The 22,548-nt window shown below is 46.0% G+C and overlaps 1 protein-coding gene and 1 long non-coding RNA gene across 4 annotated transcripts; one reads left to right on the top strand and one right to left on the bottom strand.

The window, feature by feature from the left end:
- Positions 1-61: 61 nt before the first annotated feature.
- ALKAL2 (ALK and LTK ligand 2) lies at positions 62-9,668 on the bottom strand. Of its 2 annotated transcripts, none has more exons than XM_011768702.3 (6): positions 9,432-9,668; positions 8,468-8,777; positions 7,176-7,229; positions 7,009-7,089; positions 3,992-4,056; positions 62-1,097 (listed from the first exon to the last, which is right to left on the bottom strand). In XM_011768702.3, exons 2-6 carry the CDS (start codon positions 8,718-8,720, stop codon positions 1,095-1,097), a joined length of 456 nt encoding a protein of 151 aa, XP_011767004.1. In that variant the 5' UTR covers positions 8,721-8,777; positions 9,432-9,668; the 3' UTR covers positions 62-1,094. The 2 variants fall into 2 exon arrangements, with proteins under 2 accessions (XP_011767004.1, XP_011767002.1); XM_011768700.3 differs by having other exon boundaries at positions 62-1,100; positions 9,432-9,665.
- A 2,001-nt stretch (positions 9,669-11,669) lies between these two features.
- Positions 11,670-20,299, top strand: LOC139357749 (uncharacterized). Of its 2 annotated transcripts, none has more exons than XR_011611345.1 (3): positions 11,670-13,581; positions 14,100-14,450; positions 14,590-20,299. It is a non-coding gene; the product is annotated as an uncharacterized lncRNA (long non-coding RNA). The 2 variants fall into 2 exon arrangements; XR_011611346.1 differs by having other exon boundaries at positions 11,670-12,060; positions 13,482-13,581; positions 14,100-20,299.
- The last annotated feature ends 2,249 nt before the right edge of the window (positions 20,300-22,548 follow it).

Here is a 22,548-nt window from a genome sequence, read left to right on the forward strand (position 1 = left end):
TTATAAATACACATCCTCAAACAAATCCTAGGACTCTTGACTATTCTGTCCTTATGGCTCTACCCAGACAATACCATCTGCCGACAAGGGCTCGTATGAATGGAGAAACATTGCTTTGCTGAATTCCGCTTTTTAAATTGGATCCAGTTAGATCTGTTTAAAATACATCTACATGTAAAATTTTGAGACTGCTTAGAAGTCTTAAGGTTCCTCCTAGTTTTGCATTTTCATGATTACAAAATCGCTTGGGAAATAATGGATACAACCTTATTTGGAATATTTCCCAGCAAATCAGGGCCTATCTGAAGAAATTATGTCACCAATATATAGTAGCCTCTACTTTAAAAAAATGCTAATGATCCCTTAGAGAAATTCTTAGGCTTCAAGTTTTCATTTGTTTATGACTTTTATATTCTGTGACCTTTTGCCAGTGTCATGGTCTCAGTAAATCTGAAGACACGAATTCCCAGTTAGAGAGGTAGAGAGTCACTTTGAAGACTATTCATTATAACAAACACTTCATTTATTACTTGTTTATTTACAGTATTTACATATTGCACAATAGCTGGAATACTATTTTACATTTATTATACAAAGGACCAACAGAATTAGCCACAGATTTACACTCCACTGTTCCTAAAACATGACCAAAATTTTAATTTTTCATGCCATTCCAAATAATACTCTGAGAATGTAACAGTGAAAGTAATACGGAATATTAAATTATGTTATATGAAAATATACTTTAAGATTCTGCTTATGTTTCTAAAGAAACATTTTTTGTGATTTCAGCTAATCAAGAAAACGAAATATTCTCTGTGTTTTATAGCACTACACATCAAACGTGGAGCATTCCTTTTGTGGTTGTTTTTAAAATAAGAGTGACAGATATCACTGTCAATACACTGATTTATCGAATATGTATCTGCAAACAGTGTCAACAACATACAAAACTCAAAGGACTTATTGAAGAGTCTGTCTGCAAAAATAAATCTCTTGTCCATGAGGGGATGTGTATAAAGATAGTTCTGTTTCCCTGTTGGTTTCCAAGGCACTTCTCATGGCTCCTGGTGTGCTGCTCCTGTACAGTCTGCTCACTGCTGAAAACAAATACATTGCGTTTGATATGACTATCCACACTTCTTCCTGTGAATTCCAGAAGACCTGTCACTTCAGTTAGGGACACAACATGTTTATCAACATAGGCAGTCTCAGAGTGCGTCCGTATGTCTCTGTGTTACAAAAAGTGTAGTCTACTGTATTTTGAAAAATAACTTCTTTCTGCAGTTACTACATGGCTGCGATGCTAAAGCAATGAAAGTCATCACAGATACATGTGGATGCTTATTAAAGCTTGAAGAAGAGTGCTTAGTCTTATATGTGCTATCAGAATCCTCAGTAGTCCAGGCCACAGGGATTTACCTGGCAGTTCTGCAACCTCAGTGTTCACAGAGTTGGTAAAGCTAATAATCAAGATTAGACAGTTGTTTCTAGCATTCTTTGTTGGAATATCTAAACCACTGGTATTCTGTTTATTTTTAAAAGAGTGATAAACTTCGAGGTTACTAAGATGAGGCTGCATTTGGGAGAGTGCACTGGGCACTCACTACTCAGAACTCCTTTTCTTTGACAATATTCCAGAGCTCAGGCTTCTGATTGACTGACCTGGAAGTCCAACAATGAAGTGCGTCTGTGACTGTTAGGGAGGGTAGGTGGGGACATTGTTCTCTTTGGCTGAAGAGGTCTATTAATGAGCTTCAGAATGTGGCAAATGGATTTGCTCTGAGATGAGGGCAGAGCCCTTCCTGCTAAACACCTGCTTTTCTCAGGCTCTGGGCCTTTACAAAGACAAGGTCATGGTTTGCAGTCTTGCCCTGCCGTCCTTGTGTGTCAGGACAGAAGTGCGTGTGGCAGGTGGTTAACCAGCAGAACCGGGACTGCAGGGCCTTCCTGATGCCACACCGTCGCACTAGTGTGGGCACCCTGGGATGCCTGCCCTGCCCTCTGGTGTCTCACTGAGGTCTGCAAAGCACAGAGAAACCCTGGACTGTATCTACACTGTGGTGACCAGCTAGGTAACAATTTGCTGTTGCCGTTTAAAACTTTTGGACTTTGAAGAAAGTATCTTTAAAAAAAAAAATGGAAGTTATGAAATTATAGTTAAGAGGGTATCAATGTTTTAAACTATACCTATGTCTTGGCCAAAATGAACCCAGTTACAGCTGCGACACCTGTGGCTGTCAAGCAGGTGGCCTTTTGGGAACAGAAGCTTGCGAGCCTGGGCCTTGCCCTGTTACCTTTACCTGCATCTCATCGTCAGTCAGGCTCTGATGTGATTGTCCGGTGATGGGGAGAGTGATGTAAAGGGTGCTGGAGACTATCAAGGGGATTCCGCCACAGCTTTTCTGCGGGGCATCACTGTGGCATTTGCAAAGCATGAAGTGCCATGCAGAGACCCATCCAGGAGCCTGAGTCCCACTGAAATGACCATGTCCTTCAGTGTAACTGCAGCTGCCTCCAGCAGCAGCCAGCAGAGGGGAAGCAGGGGTTGGCTAATGGACATGTAGACAGAGTAGCTCTTCGAGTGGCTAAAACAGTGGGGAACTGGCTCTCCTCACTTGTAAGTAAGTGGAAAATTTCCAAGGATGTCCCTGGCTCATCTCTGGGAACAATGGGATTTAATTATAAAGAAATACCTAGAAAAAAAAAACTCATCTCCCCTGGCATATCACCTTGGGTGACAGGAATATACATCTGTTCACTGATTTAAAGAGAAGAAAGTCCGTGTGACATACAGGCAGTGGATGAGCGGCTCGAGAGAACTGGAAAGAGCAGGGACCTGGGGGGACATTACTACACAGCACTTCCCAGCTTTGCCTGGCATTGAAACCTTCACTGTCTCCAAAGAAAAAGTGCAGTGAAACTGCAAAACGCAGTCTCAACCCGCCATTACCCACCGGCCTGCCTCCCCCAGTGCCATTCCTCTCATTAGCAGCAGTTTCTTCTACTGGGAAAGATGCTTCCTGCTGGTGTTGGGGTCATGCAGGCAACCCCTTCTGCTGCTGCTACCTAAATATTCATAAGCACTGCTTCTCCACAGAGAGCACATCTGTATAGGAAAGACCACTACCTACCCTCATCCATTTTACATGAGACAAACTAGAGTAACCACTAGAAAAATACTCCCTTTTCATGAATGTGCTCTGAACAGCTGTCAATGGGCAGGAAGCCTGTCTGTGCTGGTGTAGCCAGCATCGGGCAGTGCCCACACATACAAGACGTAGTAAGTATAAAATGGGTGAAATTACAGTGGCATCCTGCTGTCTAACGTGACTGAATTCTGTGGCATTTGTGTCAGGAAAATAAAACCTTACCCTTCAAAACATCCGCTGATGGTTGCTGTTACATGTTGCATATCAGCCCTCGAGGGGCCAAGGTACAAAGTTCAGTTCATAAATGTGGTATGCATTTACGTTTTTACTATTAGAGGCTATGAAAAAAAAAAACCATTGATAGAAACATTTAAAGAGGATAGCTGTTCCTTATGAGCTTACTGTCATGATAGACTACAACTCAAACATTTACCAGATGTGATCATTTGAATTTACATGGACAATGTTGGTCATCTACTTAACTTGTGAGTGTTAGTGAATGAATGAATGCCTCAAAGTAAACAGGGACAATTTTAGTCTGTTCCTGGCTTATGCACTCAGTCATATGCTGAAACTGGCGGATTTGCTGTGTTTCAGAGCAGGACCCACTCAGTGCCCATGTGCCGTGCGGTGAGCAGTGAACAGCAGCTGCCTGGGCAGTGTCGACAGGTCAGTAGGGCAGCTTTCAGCACTGAGATAAGAGTGTTGGACCTTCTCTACTTAGAATATGGCTACCTCAGCCAAAGAATGAGTGTTCCTAAACTCCTGTGAAGTTTTCATGTCCCAAGCGGGATTCCCGTCTTTGGTATGTGCTCCAGTGCACTTCTGTCCAAGCTTACCTTATCCTCCATGCACACTGGACTGACAGCCAGCCGGGTAAGAAGCCTGGCGCATCTTTTATAGTCTATGGTGAAAATAAATCACAGACCCTTGTCAGTTACTTAAACAAATAAATCACTTTTTTTTTTTGCAAGTATATCAGCTACTAAAGCCGTTTATTTCTTTAAATATCTGAATTCCCTGGAAGCAATACGGAGTCTAATCTGCAGGCATGGGTTCTAAGTTGTTGACTTAATAATTTATGGTACTTCAAGGGCTTAAGCTTCAATGGCAGAAGTGGGATGATGTAAGTGGGGCTGCGGAGGGAGGAGGGACAGACACGAAGACTGCATGGCTGAGCTGGCTGCCCATTGCTTCTCTCAGAAATAGCTTCCTACGTGACAATCCTTCCATACCCTTGTGCTACTTTTGGGTCATGTGCAGGCTGAATCCCAACTTGAGTTGACCATGGGACAAAGCCTTCTGCCTGTAAATTCTAAAGAAAGTGGGTCAAAAGTCAGCAGAGCAGAGGCCTGGAGTGGATGGCGAGCAGAAGCAATGTGCCCATTTCTAAGCGGAGACTAATACTCCTTGGTATCGTACACAGTCTCCCATTCCACTATTCTGGCCATGCTGCCTGTAGAAATTGAGAAGGTGTAGTGGTCATGGCCATAAAGGAAAATATGTCCTCAGGGTGAAGATCTATGGAAAGCTGAAATCGTTTGTAAATTACAGTTTATTTCTCAAGAATAGAAAAATCTTATTAAAAGGAAGAATTTATACCCAACTGAAAATCTGAGTTGAACGGGTAGATTGACAATGATAAATGTATACAATATGTTAGATAAGTAGCCAGCTCTACTTTCAAAAATATGCCTCCTAAATACTTATGGCACATATTGTTAGGGATTTTTCAAACAGAAAATGTTTTTCAAAGGGAAAAAGGATGCCCAAACAGTGGCCCTGGGTCATCTGAACGCCTGGCTTTCTCTTTCACAAGCAGCATCATGCCTTTTAGAATGTAGTTTTCCTAAACAGATTCCACATCATGAATGCAGTGGATTGTGTGATTTCAATGGCTGATCTAATCAATGAATTGTAAAGACTTCCACTTGTGTCATGTCCAGGCTCCCGGCCGACCACATCCTGCTTAACCCAGGTATTTTCAGCAATGTCTTGCAAACCATGTGCAGACCAATCATCTGGGGATCTTACTAAAATGCAGATTTTGTTCAACAAGTCTAGATGGGACTTACTTCTGCATTCCCAGCAAGCTCCCCATAGGACCACACTTTGAGAAGGCACTAAGTTCCTTCAGGTCTGATATTCCAGGATCCCAAGGACTTTCTTTTATATGGCCTAACGCAGTAAAGAAGTGGTCCAACTTCAGCTCTCCAGTTCTTTATGGGCTAAGAAGAGGCAGAAAGCAACAAAGTAGCCTCCCATCTCAAGGCACAGATCTCTCCGCCTTCTCCCTCTCCATGGCCCAGGCTGAGCTGTGATCAGGAGCTTAGTATCACAAAGCCGAGTTGCTATGAGCAAAAGGAGGTATCGAATGGGGGCGCAGCTTGATGCCCTGGAAAAAGGCCTGCAGAGTCAACCATGAGATCTGTGCCTTAGCTTTGCTGATATCTGACAGCACAAAAGCAATTCCTCATCCATAAATGAAGAGATGAGACTGAATGACTCAGAGGTCACTTCCAAATTTGGAATCTGTGATCCTATTACTGTAAGGAAATATGTAATATAAAATATATGCACATCAAAACAATACAAACGATAAAATTTTCTGGCCCCAAGAGCCACATTAATGATTCCCAAACAGGTGATTACATTCCAAAAGAAGAAAACAGAGTACTAGTGTGCCAGGTCCACATGGAAGGGTGCGGCCCAGCACCAAGAATATGAAAACGAAACTTCAGGAAGTGTGTGCTGCTGGCCTTGGCGTGAGGATGGCGTCGCTAAAGCCATGGTCAGAGGGGCCGAGGCTGCATTCCATGTGTCTTCGTGCTGTTGGTGCAAATGCCAAGCATGCATGTGCCTCAGCCTTGTCCAAAACGTGCTGGTGATACTACTTCAGTGGGCTGAGGCTCACTGGCATGCACCTGGCACACAGAAGAAGCCCTATTCGTGATGGTTATTATTATTCGAAGTAATTTTGCTGCCTAAACAAAAGCACTTATACTTTGTGTGCACTGGCTTTTTGTCTGTTTGTTTTTGGAGGGGGAAGGCAGGACAGCAAGTCTGCTCTGCTGCCTGGTCCGGCTGGAGAGCCCTGATGACAGCAGTTAGCAGGATGCCTAGTGTCTCTGCGTGACTTTTCTGTAATCCTTAAATGAAATGAAAGTTGGAGTCTGAATTTAAAAAAAATGGGTTAGGGCCCTATCACTGTAGCTAATAAAGCTTCAGTGAAGAGAACAAGGAGCTGCTTTTGGAGAAATAAAATGTTTTGTTATGAATCAATGGCCAGAAGCAGGTTAGGAAGACTGAAAAGAAACAGGAGAGAAAGCTACTGCTGAGAGCTAGGTTGATAAGGGCAACTCTGCATTTCTGAAGGAGTGATGGAGCCAGCCAGAGAAACAGTTTTGAAATCACAATGAAATTCTTGGGTGATGAGGTTATAATTACTGATGGGAAGAAAAAGTCTGCTCAGAGCAGTGGAGATGATCCAGGTCAATCTTATTCTTGGAGTCATTTTAGCAACTCATTCTTAACATCTGTTTGACTGCCATAGTAGAGTACGCACAAACATGGGCATTGGAGGAGAATTAACAACAGAAGGAGAATCGGAGTTCAGCCCATCCCAAGAGCCTATTATTCCAGTGACTGTAAATAATTTCCAGTTTGGCGTTAGCTGATGCAGAAGTTAGTTATCTTCTGCAATGGTCTGGCCATCTTGGCCCCTAACTCCATAGTGAGGAAGGAATAGGCAAATTTGAGCTAAGAAGGCAGGGGCCTATATGAGGAAATGGAAAGAGGTGGGAACCGCTGCCTGCACTGCGCTTGCATTTTATAAAAATTCAATGCTGTTACTTACATGCAGGAATGGTGCAGTCTCTGGTGTTGTGATAAAGTCTATGGAAGTGTTTGCTGCACTTTGGACTAAAATAAAGAGGGCCTGGAACATGGAAGAAGAAACAGATCATGAAGACTCACAGGTGCAAAGGAACTCTGGGAGAGGTGAGGAACGAGGAGGAAACTTACCTGTAAGGTGTTTTAGAAACTTGTCCTTCATCCTCAGATCTCGAGGAACAATTTCTGTTTCAGGGAAAAGAAAGTAGTATATTACCTGAAGGAAGCATTTTTTTTAAATGTGATCTTAAGTGAATGTTGAAGAAAATTGGAAACTCCACATTAGCCAAGTTGCTTTACACAAAATAAAAAAGGCTGGGGCCCTGGATTGCAACACACGACAGTGAAGAAGACTCAGTCAGTATCAGGCACATTTACTTTCCTTGAAATAACAGTAACTACTCCTGAAACTCCAGGATTATGTCTGCTGTCTACCCCATGGGATGCAGACAGAGACCACGAAGTTATAGAGGTAAGAAAACGTTTTTTTTTTTTTCTTTTAAACATTTAACTTCCAGTGAATAAGTCACTTTTAGGCACTTTAATTTTGAGGACCTTGGGAATCAAATCCCACAACATTTCAGAGTTTTTAGAGAACACTTGACCCATCCAAAAAAAAAAGGGTTATAGAATATTAATTTTTCTAGATAAATATTTAGAATAAGGATTAAAAGACCACGTTTCAGTGAGGTGTAAATTAGTGGGAATATGCATTAACCTGGTTTGTAGGGTAAGAATCCTAGGGAAAGGCTCAGTCAGGCAAACTTCCACCAGCAGGGTTCTCCGCAGACAGTGGGTGGGGAGAACCCTGCGGGTGTTCTTGAGTTCAGCTTTGTTTTTGCGTGTTTACAGCCCTCTCCATCTTCACTCCCCCGTTCAGGGCTCCTGGCTGAGCCCCGACTGTGTGAAGTCAGGCCCTCTGAAGAGGAGCGTTGGCATCCCTTGCAGGGCATCCCCTAGTGAGAGTCTTCATTCACTCCTAACTTGACGCGGCCGGGGTAAAGCTGACCTTATCATATTTGACCTGATTGTGTCACAAAAGCATTAGAAGCTTTCATGCTTTCCTGGGAAATTCCCCGTGGGCCGCCACTCTGGGCAGGGCCACGAAGGAGCCTGGATGCTTCCTTCTCAGTTGGGAACGCTTTGCTGGAAATGCTTCCATTTCCAAAGTGACGGGTGACAGTTCCGTGCGGAAAGCACCAACCCGCACAGCAGCTCAGGCGCGCCAGGAGGAGACCGGGCGCTTCTCTGCCAGGCCTCATGCGCGGACCTATTGCTATTTTCTTTTTCTTAAAAAAAAAAAAAAAAAAAAGGAATTCTGCTGTTCAATGGTCAAAATTGATGTCTCCTTTTGAAACGTGTTTCTCAAAGACAATTCTATTTCCCAGCAGCCCCGGCCCTCGGGCGCGCTCGGCCCCACTCACCCACTCGCTGCTCCGGCGAAGGCCCCAGCCCCGCCGCCTCCGCGCGGCCCAGGGCGCAGTCCCGCCCGAGGAGCTGCAGGCCCTTGTGCTCCGCCGAGTGGTGCTTCCGCAGCTCCTGGACGAGCTCCACCACCAGCCGCAGCAGCGCCTGCCCGTCCGCCGGCTCCCGGGGCTCCGCGCCCCCCCGGCCGCGCCCCGCCGCCCCCAGCACCAGCAGCAGCCCCAGGAGGAGGGGGCGCCCGGGTCCGCGCATCGTGCGCTCGGGGCCGCGGGGCTGGGAGACTCCGACACGCGCCGGGAGCTGGGCTCGCTGCGGGAGAAGGGGCGCGGGGGGCCGCAGAGAAAGTCAGCGGGGGAGGGGGACGGAGTGCGGGGCGGCGGCGGGAGGGATGGCGGGAGGATCCGCTGGCGCTGGACCCGGTCCCGCACCTTCGCGGACCCCGAGGAACGAGCCGGCAGGTGAGGGGGCCGCGGTCTCCTCGACGATCCCGCCCGAGGTCCCGCCCACGGGGAGCGACCGCCGCTGGTGCCGAAAGGAGCCCCCGGAACCCGCCCGCCCGCCCGGCCCCTCCTAACTTTCGCCCGAAAGGCCGCGTCCGCCGAGCGCGCTGCGCCTGGCGCGGGCACAACTTTCTTTCCCCTTCGGAAGCCCCGGGTGCCAGGCAGCTCCCCGGCCGCGGGCGGACCTCGGAGGGGCCGCGCCCCCGCGCCCACCTCTTTCCAAGAACGCGGCGCCGCGCGCCGGGCCCGGCGGCAGCGCTCAAGTTTCCAGCGTTGCCTTTGTGCGGTGGTCGCCGGCGGGCGCCGAGTCCCCGAAGCCCACGGAGGAGGCCGGGTGCGGACCCTCGCGCTGGCCCCGGCCGCGCCACGTGCTGGAAGCCCCTCGCCTCCGGGCCGCTGCGCCCGCCCGCACCTGCCCCGCGCCCCCGGGGAGCCACCTGCGCGTCGGGGTCGGGCCGGTTACCTGGAGCCTCTGGAGCCGCCGGAGTCGCCGCCGTCTGTGCGCACGTCTGTCCCCGCGCCCCGAGCTGCGCCACTACTCCATGCCCGGCGGGCGGAGCGCACGGGACGCGGGGACTCGGCCGCTCCGAGCGCTGGACCCGCGGCCGCCCTGGGGTGCGCCGGCTCCGACTCCCGCCTCGGACCTCGGGGCCCTTCTTATCCCCGCGCCCGCCGACGTCAGGCGGGTCCCCGAGGGCTCCGAGCGGGGCTTTAATTAGAAGCCGCTGAAGTGTTCGTACCCCCATGCGGATCTTCGTCAGTACCCCCGCCTCACCTCGCTCTCGCCTCCCCCCCGTCTCCCGCCCCCCTCCCAATCCGCCCCCGCCCCCGCCCGGTCCCCCCACCCGCATCTCCACCGCGTCTCCCCCTCGCCCGCGCCCCGTCTCCCGCGCCCCTTTCCTCCCCACCTTCCCCGTCTCCCGTCTCCTCTCCTGCCCCACCTTCCCCCACTCCCCGTCTCCTCCTCTTCCCCCCTTTCTCCTCCCCCCGCCCCTCCCCCAGCCTGTTTCCCTCCGTTCCTGTCACTTGTGACAGGATGAGAAGAAACGCCTTTACCAGGAACTCGGTTCTGTTTTTGTCTAAATGTAGATCTTGGGCTATTAAAAAGGGAGCTGCCCGATTGCTTCGACATTTAATAAGTCAATTAGAGTCCATCCGTTTTGGAGGGATCCGCTTTCGGGACCCCGAGGGGTCTGCCCCGCCCGAGCCCAGTGCCCAGGTTCGGGTCCCCAAGCCCCGGTCCCCGAAGCGGGGTGGCCAGGAGGCAGGAGCTTGGCGAGCGGGGCGGGCTTGCACCGCCTCCCCAGACCCCCCGCGACAGGACTAGTGAAGGTCCCTCCCCCGCAGGGCCCGCGCCGCCTGCGCGCTCCTCTGCGCTGGACCCTCGGCCGGTGGGTACCTCGCGCCCCGGCAGGGAAAGCCCGCAGGAGGGCACTTGCCTCCCGGGCTCGTCTTTAAGAAAGTTTGGCTCTTTGGCTGAAGCCCGGCACATCTGTGAAAGTTCAGCAATTTGCCTCTTTTGTTTTATTCTTGTAAAATGTATTATCCATCAGTTGCGCACTTTCCCATTCAATTGGTGCTTTCTGGGCAAGAGCTGGACGTCTTCCAAGTCCGCGATCTGGTTGGGAAAGGTGTTCTGAGTACAATCAGAGAGGCGGAGTGGGCGAGAATTAAAGGCCTGCACCAGAATCGCGGCAGTCTCAGGACCGCGGCGGGAAGATGCTGGCCCAGGCGCACGTGCGCGCGGGCGGTGCGGGCTGGAGGCTGCGCGCCCCGGTCCCCTGAGCTCTCGGCGAGGCCCCGTCTACGCCCGTGTCCGCGTCCTTTCTCTCTCCCTGCACCGGGTCTGTTTCCTTAGGAGGAGAAAGTGTCCGGCAGAACTGGGCAAGGAGGCAGCGTGGAGAGGGAAGATATGAAATGTGCCTGTTCAGGACCCCGCCCCACGCCCTTGGGATGTGCGTTCTCTCCGCTCTCTTTAAAAACAGATGGTTTGATTTCACAGCGAGGCTTTTCTTCTTTTTCTTTTTGCAAGCAACATGACTGAAATGTGAACATTTCTGCTAAAATACACTCAGAAAAAAAGTAAAATTTTATGTCAAACAGACCTTAGGCACTTGAAAGGAGGCATTTTTCCTTTCTCCCTTTCCCTTTAGACACTTGAGTTCCTCTGGCGAGAGCGACGCCTGGCGATGGAACCGGCCCTTCCCGGGCCTGCTCCCTGTCCTGCTCGCAGGGCCCACCTCGCAGCTGGTGGACACCGCAGTTCCCAGAAAAATAGAACCATGAGAAGATTTTACTGTTGTAAAATAGCTTGGTGTAAGACTGTTTTTCAAAAAATCTTTGTATGGTAAAAAGAAGAAAACACATTTTCACTTATTATTTTAAATTTACGTACGTAGACTCTATTAGAATAGTATTTTATACAATCAAAAGCTAAATTTCTTCTATAAAATACCAGTAGGATCTATTCCCCCCCCCCCAACACACACACAAATTCTACCTACCGAGGAAGCCTTGCTAGTAATTAATATTATCTCTTTTCTTTTGCAGTTTTTATTGGGACAAATGGATTCCTTGAATGAGCCCTTTCTACCATCCAAGTGTGGGCCAAGACTTTTGCCCAGCTCAGCAGAGGTTTGGTGGATAATCAACAGCAGCAGAGCTGATGCTTGGTTGGTCTTTGGATTAATGAGATCTTACAATTAAGAGTCAGGCAATTTATGTGTTCATTTGTTTTTACAAAGTTCCGTGCTAAAATTATCTAGGTGCTGCTCATTTTATATTACAGAAACAAATTTTACAGATTTTAACAAACTTAGAGTGTACCACTGATTTGTTCATCTTTATTGAACTTTTAAGTTAATGGTATTGTCAAGATGAACCCCTTGGAGTTCTCCAGTCACCAGAAATACATGTGCAGTCATCCCTTGGTATAGCGTGAGACTGGTTCCAGCAGATACCGAAATCCAGGCACATTCACGTCCCACAATGGGGCCTGTGGAACACGCAAATACGGAAAGTTGCCCTCCCTCTGCGTGCGTTTCGCATCCTCCAGCTGCTGTGTTTTCGACCCACGTTTGAAAAAAAAATCTGTAAGTGGACCCCTTCAAACCCGTGTTGTTCAAGAATCAACTGTGTTGTGTCAGTACAGTCTGATCTGCTAAATCCATTGGCTATGCCGGTTAGTGCAAAGTAAAGCACCCCAGTGCAGATGAACATATGAAGCTGTATTTAACAAATCGCTTAGTCTCTCCTCTACTTTTTGTGTAAAATGAGGTGATTGGGCTAGTTGGTCTCCAAACTCTAAAATTACATAATACTAAGATTATTACCAAAACAAGTCTTAAAACAAGATGCCGTGTTCCCTACAAAAAGCTGAAGATAATTCACTTGAGATCATCACTATGGGTTTCACCATCTATTTGCAGACAAGAAGAGGTGATATATTTATATAAAATCATTTAATTCCTTCCTTTAGAACGTGAACAACATTCTACTGTCAAGGGTCCAGGAAGCCAAAAAGAAAAGAGGCAAAATTAGCAACAAACTATATTCTAGGATTACTGGAAAAAAATTTTTTTCTAGATTTGATTTAGTTGGTTATCTTTTTGAGAAAACTGTGTTGGATCATAGGAAGAAAACCGAGCAGAGAAAAAAAAAACAAACCTGTATTTAATCTACTCTAAGAGTACTACGTATAGGTCATGAGATGGGTGAGTTATTTTTTTCAATTCATAAACAGGTTAAAGTTCTGATGTTTTGTTTTGTTTTGTTTTGTTTGCGACTGAGTCTCGCTGTCTCCCAGGCTGGAGTGCAGTGGCGCCATCTCGGCTCACTGCAAGCGCCGCCTCCCGGGGTTCACACCATTCTCCTGCCTCAGCCTCGGGAGTAGCTGGGACTACAGGTGCCCGCCACCACGCCCGGCTAATATTTTTGTATTTTTAGTTGAGACGAGGTCTCACCGTGTTAGCCAGGATGGTCTCAATCTCCTGACCTCATGATCCTCCTGCCTCAGCCTCCCAAAAAGTTCTGATGTTTTGACTGCAGTCATTTTTTTCTTCATCCAGAGGGTATGTATTTAATTTTAGATGAATATTAGCTGCCTTCAAAGACTTCTAAAATACGTATGTATTAACCACATGCTTTAAAATGAATTGTTATATTTTTCAATCATTATGTCAATCATTTAACAATCTAATGAAGTTCGTATTGTAGAATAAAATAATCACCTTTCATAAAGGATAGCATCATGTACTATAAGCAAATATTGCTTACTCTTTAATATTTACCAATTCTGTTTTTTTTTCAAGCTATCAAAATGCTATTAGTATGCTAGGCACGTACTAAACAGTGTTTAAAGCATTTAGGAAGACAAGCTTTCTAACAGGATTAATTTTCCTAGTATAAATGTAATAAATATAGACTCTTATAAGTGAAAATGTATGCATGATATCTGCTGCTTATTCTAGATCAATGAAGTACAGCATTCTATGTAACGCTTCTCTCCTTCTAGGGAGGAAGAAGATCATTCCAAAAACATGGTCATCTACCGCCGTCCCATTCTTCGACACCGCTTTTGCATCTACAAATGCACGCTGCTATGCAGAAATCAGGTGAAAGTTTTATTTAAAGGGTTGGGTTAAGACAGCATGGCTGATTTGCTTTTTTAAAAAATTTATTGTTCCATGGCCAAGATAAAGAGGACTTTTCATGGGGAAAGGCTTAAAGGTAGTATGTACTTTACCTTGTTCCTTCAAACTGAATTTTAGTTATAAAATCTAAAAACACTGTGATGCTTACTTGCCATTTGGAGGCACCAATCTGACATCTTTGATGGAAGCAGTAAGAATAAATTTGAAAGAACACACCCATCATCAACATATTTTTAAAAACCCTTTTATTTGGTATAAAGGCTACATCAACAGTCAAACTCATCCATGACAATATTTCAACAAACTATATTCATAGATGCTGAGTAACAACAACGATATATCTACATTCCATCTGTTTTCTGCAGGAAAGCAAATATCCTGATCAGAAGTGACACACACAATGATCTAGGTTCATCGCAGAGACATCCAAAGTGTCATAAAGGAACCACCTACCAAAGTATGTTTTTGTTTGTTTCTAGGATAAGCTAACCATGGTGATGGGGGTGCCTCCTGGATAGAAGGAACTGCATCTGCAAACTCCCAAGGAGGAGGCACCAGAACCTCTTGGATCTGCTGGGAAGACGGGCTGTAGGAAGGGGGTGGGAGGAACAGATGGAGAGTCACCTCCCCTGAACTCCACTTTCTTTCAAGAACACAGCACAGCAGAGTGCAAAGGATGTGGGCTTCAAAGTCACAGAAATGGGCTCAGGTTCTGATTCTTGCTCACATATGTGTGAACTTGGGCAAGACAACTTCTTTGAGCCCAGTTTCTTCATGCTAAAGTGACAGGAGTATGTACAACCTCAGAGGTTTTATAAACATTACATAAGGTAAAGTATGTTAACTTTTTAGTGTAGTTTAAATGTCTTGTAACTGATCAATTATTGCTATTACTGCCTTTCAGAGTGTCTGCTGTCATAATGGTCTATTTTTTTCCTATATTTTATCCCTTACAATATGGCATGAAAGAGAGCATTATCCAGTCCTGGAGAATGGGGCATCAGAATTTGGTGACTTGTTCACAGCTGCATAGAAAATCTATAGTTAGAAGTGGACTGAAATATCCTGAATTAGTAAGTTTCCATGTGACCAGCACTCAGAACAGTGGGTGAGGGCTCAGTCCAGTGCAGTCGGATTCAGACCTGTGCGTGAGGGCCCCTGCTGCTGCCTGAGGCATGGTACCTGTGCTGTTAGGATGGTATATAAGTGTGGCTGGCTGGGATATGCTAGGGCTAGGAATTCATAGCCCTAGTTAAGAACAGTGTATGTTTTGCTCACCTGACCCTTCCCTAAAACCATGGGGACATTTCAAGACTGCTTTCTCTGATATTTTTGCCACTATTGTAATGCAGTCCATTAGGCAGAGTGCTTGAGACACTGTCTTAGTCCATGTGTGCCCCTAGAACAATATATCATACACTGGTAGCTTATAAACAACAGGAACATATTCCTCAGTTCCGGAGGCTGGAAGTCCAATATCAAGGCAGACTGGGTGTTTGGTGAGGGCCCGCCCTCCTCACCAATGGCGCTTTCTCACCGAGTCCTCACATGGGGCCCGCCCTCCTCATAGACGGCGCTTTCTCACCGAGTCCTCACGTGGGGCCCATTCTCCTCACAGATGGCGCTTTCTCACCGAGTCCTCATGTAGGGCCCGCCCTCCTCACCGATGGCGCTTTCTCACCGAGTCCTCATGTGGAGCCCATTCTCCTCACAGATGGCGCTTTCTCACCGAGTCCTCATGTAGGGCCCGCCCTCCTCACCGATGGCGCTTTCTCACCGAGTCCTCATGTGGAGCCCATTCTCCTCACAGATGGCGCTTTCTCACCGAGTCCTCACGTGGGGCCCATTCTCCTCACCGATGGCGCTTTCTCACCGAGTCCTCATGTGGGGTCCGCCCTCCTCACAGATGGCGCTTTCTCACCGAGTCCTCATGTAGGGCCTGCTTTCTTCATAGATGGAGCTTTCTCACCGAGTCCTCACTTGGTGGAAGGTGCAAGGGAGCTCTCTGGGTTCCCTTTTTTAAGGAGACTAATCCCATTAATCAGGCTCCACCCTCAGGACCCCATTACCTCCCAAAGGCCCCACCTCCTGACACCATCAGTCTTGGGATTAGGTTTTAGCACAAGCACTTTGGGGCGACACAGACACTGAGACCACAGCAGATAGGCAGCACCAGTATAACGCAGGCCAGTTGCTGGTCCCAGGAGAAACCGGAGGCAGAGATGCCCAACCTTTTGGCTTCTCTGGGCCACACTGGAAGAAGAAAAATTGTCTTGGGCCACATGTAAAACACACAAACACTAACAATAGCTGATAAGATTTTTTAAAAATCACCAAAGAAATACCATGTTTTAAGAAAGTTTACAAATTCCTGTTGAGTGCATTCAAAGCTGTCCTGGGCTGCATGTGACCCGCGGGCCACAGGTTGGACATGCTTGGAAATGGACATCCAACAGAAACAGTCTGCACCTCCAGGAAGGAAGGGAGAATTCGTGCTAAAAAGCTTTGATTCACTCACATGTCCCATGGCCATTGCTTGGGTCCTCAGGTGCTCAGGGGACAGAGGGAGAAATTCTGTCCACAAGAAACCGGCATTGTTTGGTGCAGTGTGTCCCATGTGTTGTGTGCTCCTGGAGACTGGGCTGAGTGTAGAGTGGGGGCCACTCCCTTGAGGCTGGTTTATGGATGAAGGGGGCAGGGAAGGCACATGTAAAGTAGCCAAGGTGCCAGGTCCCAGCGTGCTTGGAATGTGTGAGGGGCCCTTCTGGAGCCGAGTGTAGGAGAGACAAGGGGAGAAGAGGCCGTTCTCAGTGCCACTTGCAGTACTCTGAACTTCGTCCTGCAGGCGGTGGGAAATGATTGACAAGCCTTGAGCAGGGGACCAACATGATCAGATCTGTGTTTTATGGAGGTGGCTATGGATGATGGACGAAAAGAGTTTGGGGCCGTGGGTAGACAGACCAGTCCTGCCTGCCTCTGCCCACCCTCCCCAGTGGGCAGACAGGCAAGCCAGGGGCTTTCTGACCTTCCCTCCTTCTGTCAGATGCTGTTGCTAAGCAGAGAGATGAGAAGTGTCCCCCACGTCCAGCACTGCACCAGGTGCCACAGGTATGACAGTCCCTCCTGCATGGTTTCCTGCTGCAGAAGGTAAACACCAGCAAACAGATAACTATATGAAACAGTAGGAAGTTATAAAAAGAGCATGGAAGAAAGAGGGAAGAAGGAGAGAGACAAATGCTGAGATAGAGATAAGATGGTGAGGGTAGAGGGGACCTGCATCTGATAAGGTGGTTGTAGAATCATCTCTGAGGACATGGTATTTGAATCGAAACCTCAGCATGGACGCAGCCAAATTTGTAGTTGATGCAGGCGAAAAAAGGAGGAGGCTCAGAACTGGGGCATGGAGATGAGGATGGAGAGTAGAGAAAGTGTTGGCTTCCTAAGAGAATCATCTTTTATAGAAATCACCTGTTTCATCCTGACATTGGCATTCCCAGTATGAACATTTCTGTAAGAGCATTTAAAAGTACTGTTGAAAACATAGCCTTGAGCTTGGGACCATGTGCAGCCTCCAAAAGTTAATTCTTCCCTCCATTCAGCAAAAACTGACCACGTGCCAGCCACATCCTGAGCATAGTTTTAGGCGGAGCAGGCACTGTGGTGAGCAAAGTAAGTTCCTATTACTTGGCTTATTGAAGATGTAACTTTTACCTACGTGAAAAAAGAAACAGACAATTTATAAAAAAAGACACAATACAAAATAAAGCTTTAAATATGAGCACAACACCCTGTTCTGCTTTGTCTGGGAGCTGAGAATGGCACTTGTTAAGCCAGACATTTTTTGTTGCTACACATGTGAAAGGGAGGGCATCTCAGAGGTGACGCTGTGCTGACAGCCGGTGTGATTCCCTCACAATGTGCAAGTACTGGGCATTTCAGAGGTGGCCATGTGCTGACAACCAGGTGTGCTGCCCTCACCATGTAAAAGCACTGGGCATCTCAGGGGTGACCTTGTGTTTACAACCAGGTGTACTCTTCTCGCTGTGCACAGTTAGGCACTGGGGATCTCAGGGTTGACCCTGTCCTGATCACCAGGTATGCTGTCCTCACTGTGCACAGGTTGGGGCTGGACACAGCAGGGACCCAGGTGTGTGCCAGGTGCAGCGTTTGTGCTATGGGGAGGACCTGCAGATACATCCAGTTCCTCATTCCTGTCCTCAGAAACACACTGGGGCACAGTGGCAGTGGGACAAAAAGCTGCTTGTGTGCTGTGATGTGAACCTCAGGGTGACTCAAAACCTGATCGTGCTCCATGTTCTGTTAGGCTGCTGTCAATAAATGAACAATTTCTCATAGATGTCTTTGGATATTTCTATGTCTGTACCTCCTCTTTCGGCAACGAGTTCCATAAGTTTACTCTTCACAATATAAATTACTTTCTTCAATTTGTCCTCAGTATAAATCAGACATGTTTAAACACGACTCTGAGGTTTTCTCTTTGTCCTTATGGGCTGGGAGTTGACACCTTCAAACTGAAGAAGGAGACTTTTGTTTTCTCTCAGAATGAATGCATGTACTATTTAATTTTTAATTGTGATAAAACATATGTAACATAAAACTTACCATTTTAACCATTTTAAGAGTGCAGCCCCGTGGCATCAGGTAAATTCACAATTTTGTACAACCATCATCATCACTGTTCAATTCCAGAACTTTTCATCATCCTGACCAGAATCTCTGGACCTGTTAAACACTAGCTCATCATTTCTCTCTTCCCCAAAACTCTGGCAAAAGCAACTCTACTTTTTGCTCCCATGGATTTTTTAAATTGACATGTAATAATTGTACATATTTATGGGGTACAGTGTGATATATTGGTGCATGTGTACCATGTGTAACCATCAAATCAGTCTAATTAGCATATCCATCACCTCAGTTCTCGTTTCTTTGTGTTGAGAGCATTCAAAATCCTCTCTTCTGCTGCTTGAAAACAGAGTCAATTACCCTCTGACGAGACGACAACTTCTTCCTTTGTAATTGTAGGTTTGTTCGTGTTAACCAAGCTCCCCCCGCCAGCACCCCACTCCCTCACTGTCTCCTGTAACCACTGTGCTATTCACCACGTCTGTGAGCTCTTCTTTAGCTTCCACATGTAAGTGAGGCCATGCGGTGTTTTTCTTTCTATGTCTGGCTTATTTCACTTAGCACGATGTCCTCCAGGTTCACCCATGTTGTTGCAAATGACATGATTTTCTTCTTTTTAAGGCTGAGTAGTATTCCAGTGTGTATTTTGCCACATTTCCTCTGTATTCACCTGCTGTTGCTGTCAACTTGGATTGAATCTGCATTGTGGCTGTTGTGAATAGTGCTGCAATAATTGGGGGGTGCAGACATCCCTTCCATATCGAGATTTCCCTCCCCTTTGATTAACATTCAGTAGGAGGTTTGTTGGACCATATAGAGGCTCTGTTCTCAGTTTTAGCTTTTAAGTGGCTGTACCAGTTTACACTCCCATCAGTCGTGTGTAAGAGTTAAGGAAAGGCTTTGAGTCAGAGGAGACCAGGCAGGGCAGCTGATTTTGAATCCTACTCCGACACTCACTGTGGCCACAGCCAGTCCCTGTGGCTCTGGGCTTTTAATCTCCTCATGAGCAAAGTGGGGCTGCTTTCCCTTTCTTTTTAGTGTGTAGGTCTTTTTAAAGGATTGAATCAATTAGTAAATATAATTGTCTCTATAAACTAAGCAGCTGGCTGTGTTATTTTTTTCATGCTGTTCATAATTTAGTTGACTTTGACCAAATACACTCCTGGTTTTCCTTTCAGAATCCCATGTTTCAGGGACTGTGTTTATGTGGTAACATTTTGGGTTTTTGTTGTCTTAGAACCTGTCATGGTGAAGTACTGATTACAACTTCATTCAGAGTGTCACAGTGCATGTGCCACCCTCGTTCTGACTCAGGAATTTGGGTCCCATTTAGTTGTCATCTCTGCTTTCACAGAATCTGGGGCCCCCATCAGTAGTGACTCCCAGGCTCTGCTGCTGAATGGTCAAAAATCAATACAATGCATCAGATGTATTTCATGTATTTCTCTCTATATATATTCAAATGGAAATTCGCCTTCTTTCTTTATAGTTTTGAGGCAGCATCAGCAATATTTCTGCTGTGCCGATGCCCTCAACAGGCCTGGCTTTCAGCGGTGCACTCCCTCCCTCAGCTCACAGGTTTAAAACCTCCATCACTGACATGATTGTATATTTAGAAAACCCCATCTTCTCAGCTTAAAATCTCCTTAATCTGATAGCAACTTCAGCAAAGTCTCAGGATACAAAATCAATGTGCAAAAATCACAAGCATTCCTATACACCAATAACAGACAAACAGAGAGCCGAATCATGAGTGAACTCCCATTCGCAATTGCTTCAAAGAGAATAAAATACCTAGGAATCCAACTTACAAGGGATGTGAAGGTTTTCTTCAAGGAGAACTACAAACCACTGCTCAACAAAATAAAAGAGGACACAAACAAATGGAAGAATGTTCCATGCTCATGTTATGTTAGAACGAATCAATGTCATGAAAATGGCCATACTGCCCAAAGTAATTTATAGATTCAATGCTATCCCCATCAAGCTACCATTGACTTTCTTCAAAGAATTGGAAAAAACTACTTTAAATTTCACATGGAACCAAAAAGGAGCCCGCATAGGCAAGAGAATCGTAAGCAAAAAGAACAAAGCTGGAGGCATCATATTACCTGACTTCAAACTATACTATAAGGTTACAGTAACCAAAACAGCATGGTACTGGTACCAAAATGGATATATAGACCAATGGAACAGAACAGAGGCCTCAGAAATAACACCACACATCTACAACCATCTGATCTTTGACAAACCTGACAAAAACAAGCAACGGGAAAAGGATTCCCTATTTAATAAATGGTGCTGGCAAAACTGGCTAGCCATATGTAGAGGGCAGAGGCTGGACCCCTTCCTTACACCTTATACAAAAATTAACTCAAGATGGATTAAAGACTTAAATGTAAGACCTAAAACCATAAAAACCTTAGAAGAAAACCTAGGCAATACCATTCAGTTCATAGGAATGGGCAAAGACTTCATGACTAAAATACCAAAAGCAATGGCAACAAAAGTCAAAATAGACAAATGCAATCTAATTAAACTAAAAAGCTTCTGCACAGCAAAGAAACTATCAGCAGAGTGAACAGGCAACCTACAGAATGGGAGAAAATTTTTGCAATCTATCCCTCTGATAAAGGGCTAATATCCAGAATCTACAAATAACTTAAACAAATTTACAAGGACAAAACAACCCCATCAAAAAGTGGGAGAAGGATATGAACAGACACTTCTCAAAAGAAGACATTTATGCAACCAACAGACATATGAAAAAATGTTCATCATCGCTGGTCATTAGAGAAATACAAATCAAAACCACAATGAAATATCATCTCACGCCGGTTAGAATGGTGATCATTAAAAAGGAAACAACAGATGCTGGAGAAGATGTGGAGAAATAGGAATGCTTTTACACTGTTGGTGGTGTAAATTAGTTCAACCATTATGGAAGACAGTGTGGCAATTCCTTAAGGATCTAGAACTAGAAATACTATTTGACCCAGCAATCCCATTACTGGGTATATACCCAGAGGATTATAAATCATGCTACTATAAAGACATATGCACATGTATGTTTATTGTGGCACTATTCACAATAGCAAAGACTTGAAACCAACCCAAATGTCCATCAATAATAGACTACAGAAAGAAAATGTGGCACATATACACCATGGAATACTATGCAGCCATAAAAAAGGATGAGTTCATGTCCTTTGCAGGAACATGGATGAAGCTGGAAACCATCATTCTCAGCAAACTATCACAGGGACAGAAAACCACACACCACATGTTCTCACTCACCACATGTTCTCACTCATAAGTGGGAGATGAACAATGAGAACACATGGACACAGGGAGGAGAACATCACACACTGGGGCCTGTCGGTGGGGTGGGGAGGCTGGGGGAGGGATAGCACTAGGAGAAATACCTAATGTAAATAATGAGCTGATGGGTGCAGGAAACCAACATGGCACATGTATACCTATGTAACAAACCTGCATGTTGTGCACATGTACCCTAGAACTTAAAGTGTAATAAAAAAAGTCAACATCATAAAAGACATAAATAAATAAAACCTCCGTCACCATGTGCGTTGTCACCACCCATATCCTCTTAGGTGCTCAGAAAAGATTCATTTTATATCTACCTTTTTCCCCCATCTATGAACGATTTACCACTATCATATGGCAGCTGTTATGCCCTTGGATCATTTTCAAAGGCTTTCAGAAGATGGGCAGTGGCCTGAGGATCTCCTGGTTCCTGCTATCTGCACATTGACGCTGGGCTCCCGAGTGGGACATGACATGCCCTTGTTAGGCATTAACATTCCTTGCTATGCTGATGTATGACAGATGTTCACCGTTTCCCATGTGTTGCCTTATTGTGCTTCACAGACAGTCTCCTTTTAACAAATCAAGGGCTTGTGGCCACCCTGCATCCAGTGAGTCCATCAGTGCCATTTGTCCACCGCACGTGCTCACTTCATGTCTCTGTGTCACAGTTTGGGAATTCTTGCAATACTTCAAACGTTTTCATTTTTATTATGTGTTTTATAGTGATCTATGATCAGTGATCTTTGATGTTACTATTGTAACTGTTTTGGGGCACCATGAACTATACCCATATAAGATGGTGAATTTAACTGATAAATGTGTGTGTTCTGACTGGTCCAATGAACAACCATTTCCTTTTCTCTCTCTCCTCTCTTCAGGCCTCCTTATTCCCACAGACACAGCAATATTAAGATTAGGTCATTTTTCTTTTTTTCTTGACTGAGTCTTGCTCTG

The sequence above is a fragment of the Macaca nemestrina genome, chromosome 13, assembly GCF_043159975.1.
Source record: "Macaca nemestrina isolate mMacNem1 chromosome 13, mMacNem.hap1, whole genome shotgun sequence".
In the NCBI taxonomy this organism is placed as follows: Eukaryota; Metazoa; Chordata; class Mammalia; order Primates; family Cercopithecidae; genus Macaca; species Macaca nemestrina.

Coding starts and splice junctions, on each gene's coding strand:
- ALKAL2 (XM_011768700.3), bottom strand. CDS start 8,720: ATGCGCGGACCCGGGCGCCCCCTCCTCCTGGGGCTGCTGCTGGTGCTG. Junction 7,230..8,467: donor TTCGCCGGAGCAGCGAGTGG/GTGAGTGGGGCC, acceptor TCCCTGAAACAG/AAATTGTTCCTCGAGATCTG. Junction 4,057..7,008: donor AGACTGCACCATTCCTGCAT/GTAAGTAACAGC, acceptor TTTTCACCATAG/ACTATAAAAGATGCGCCAGG.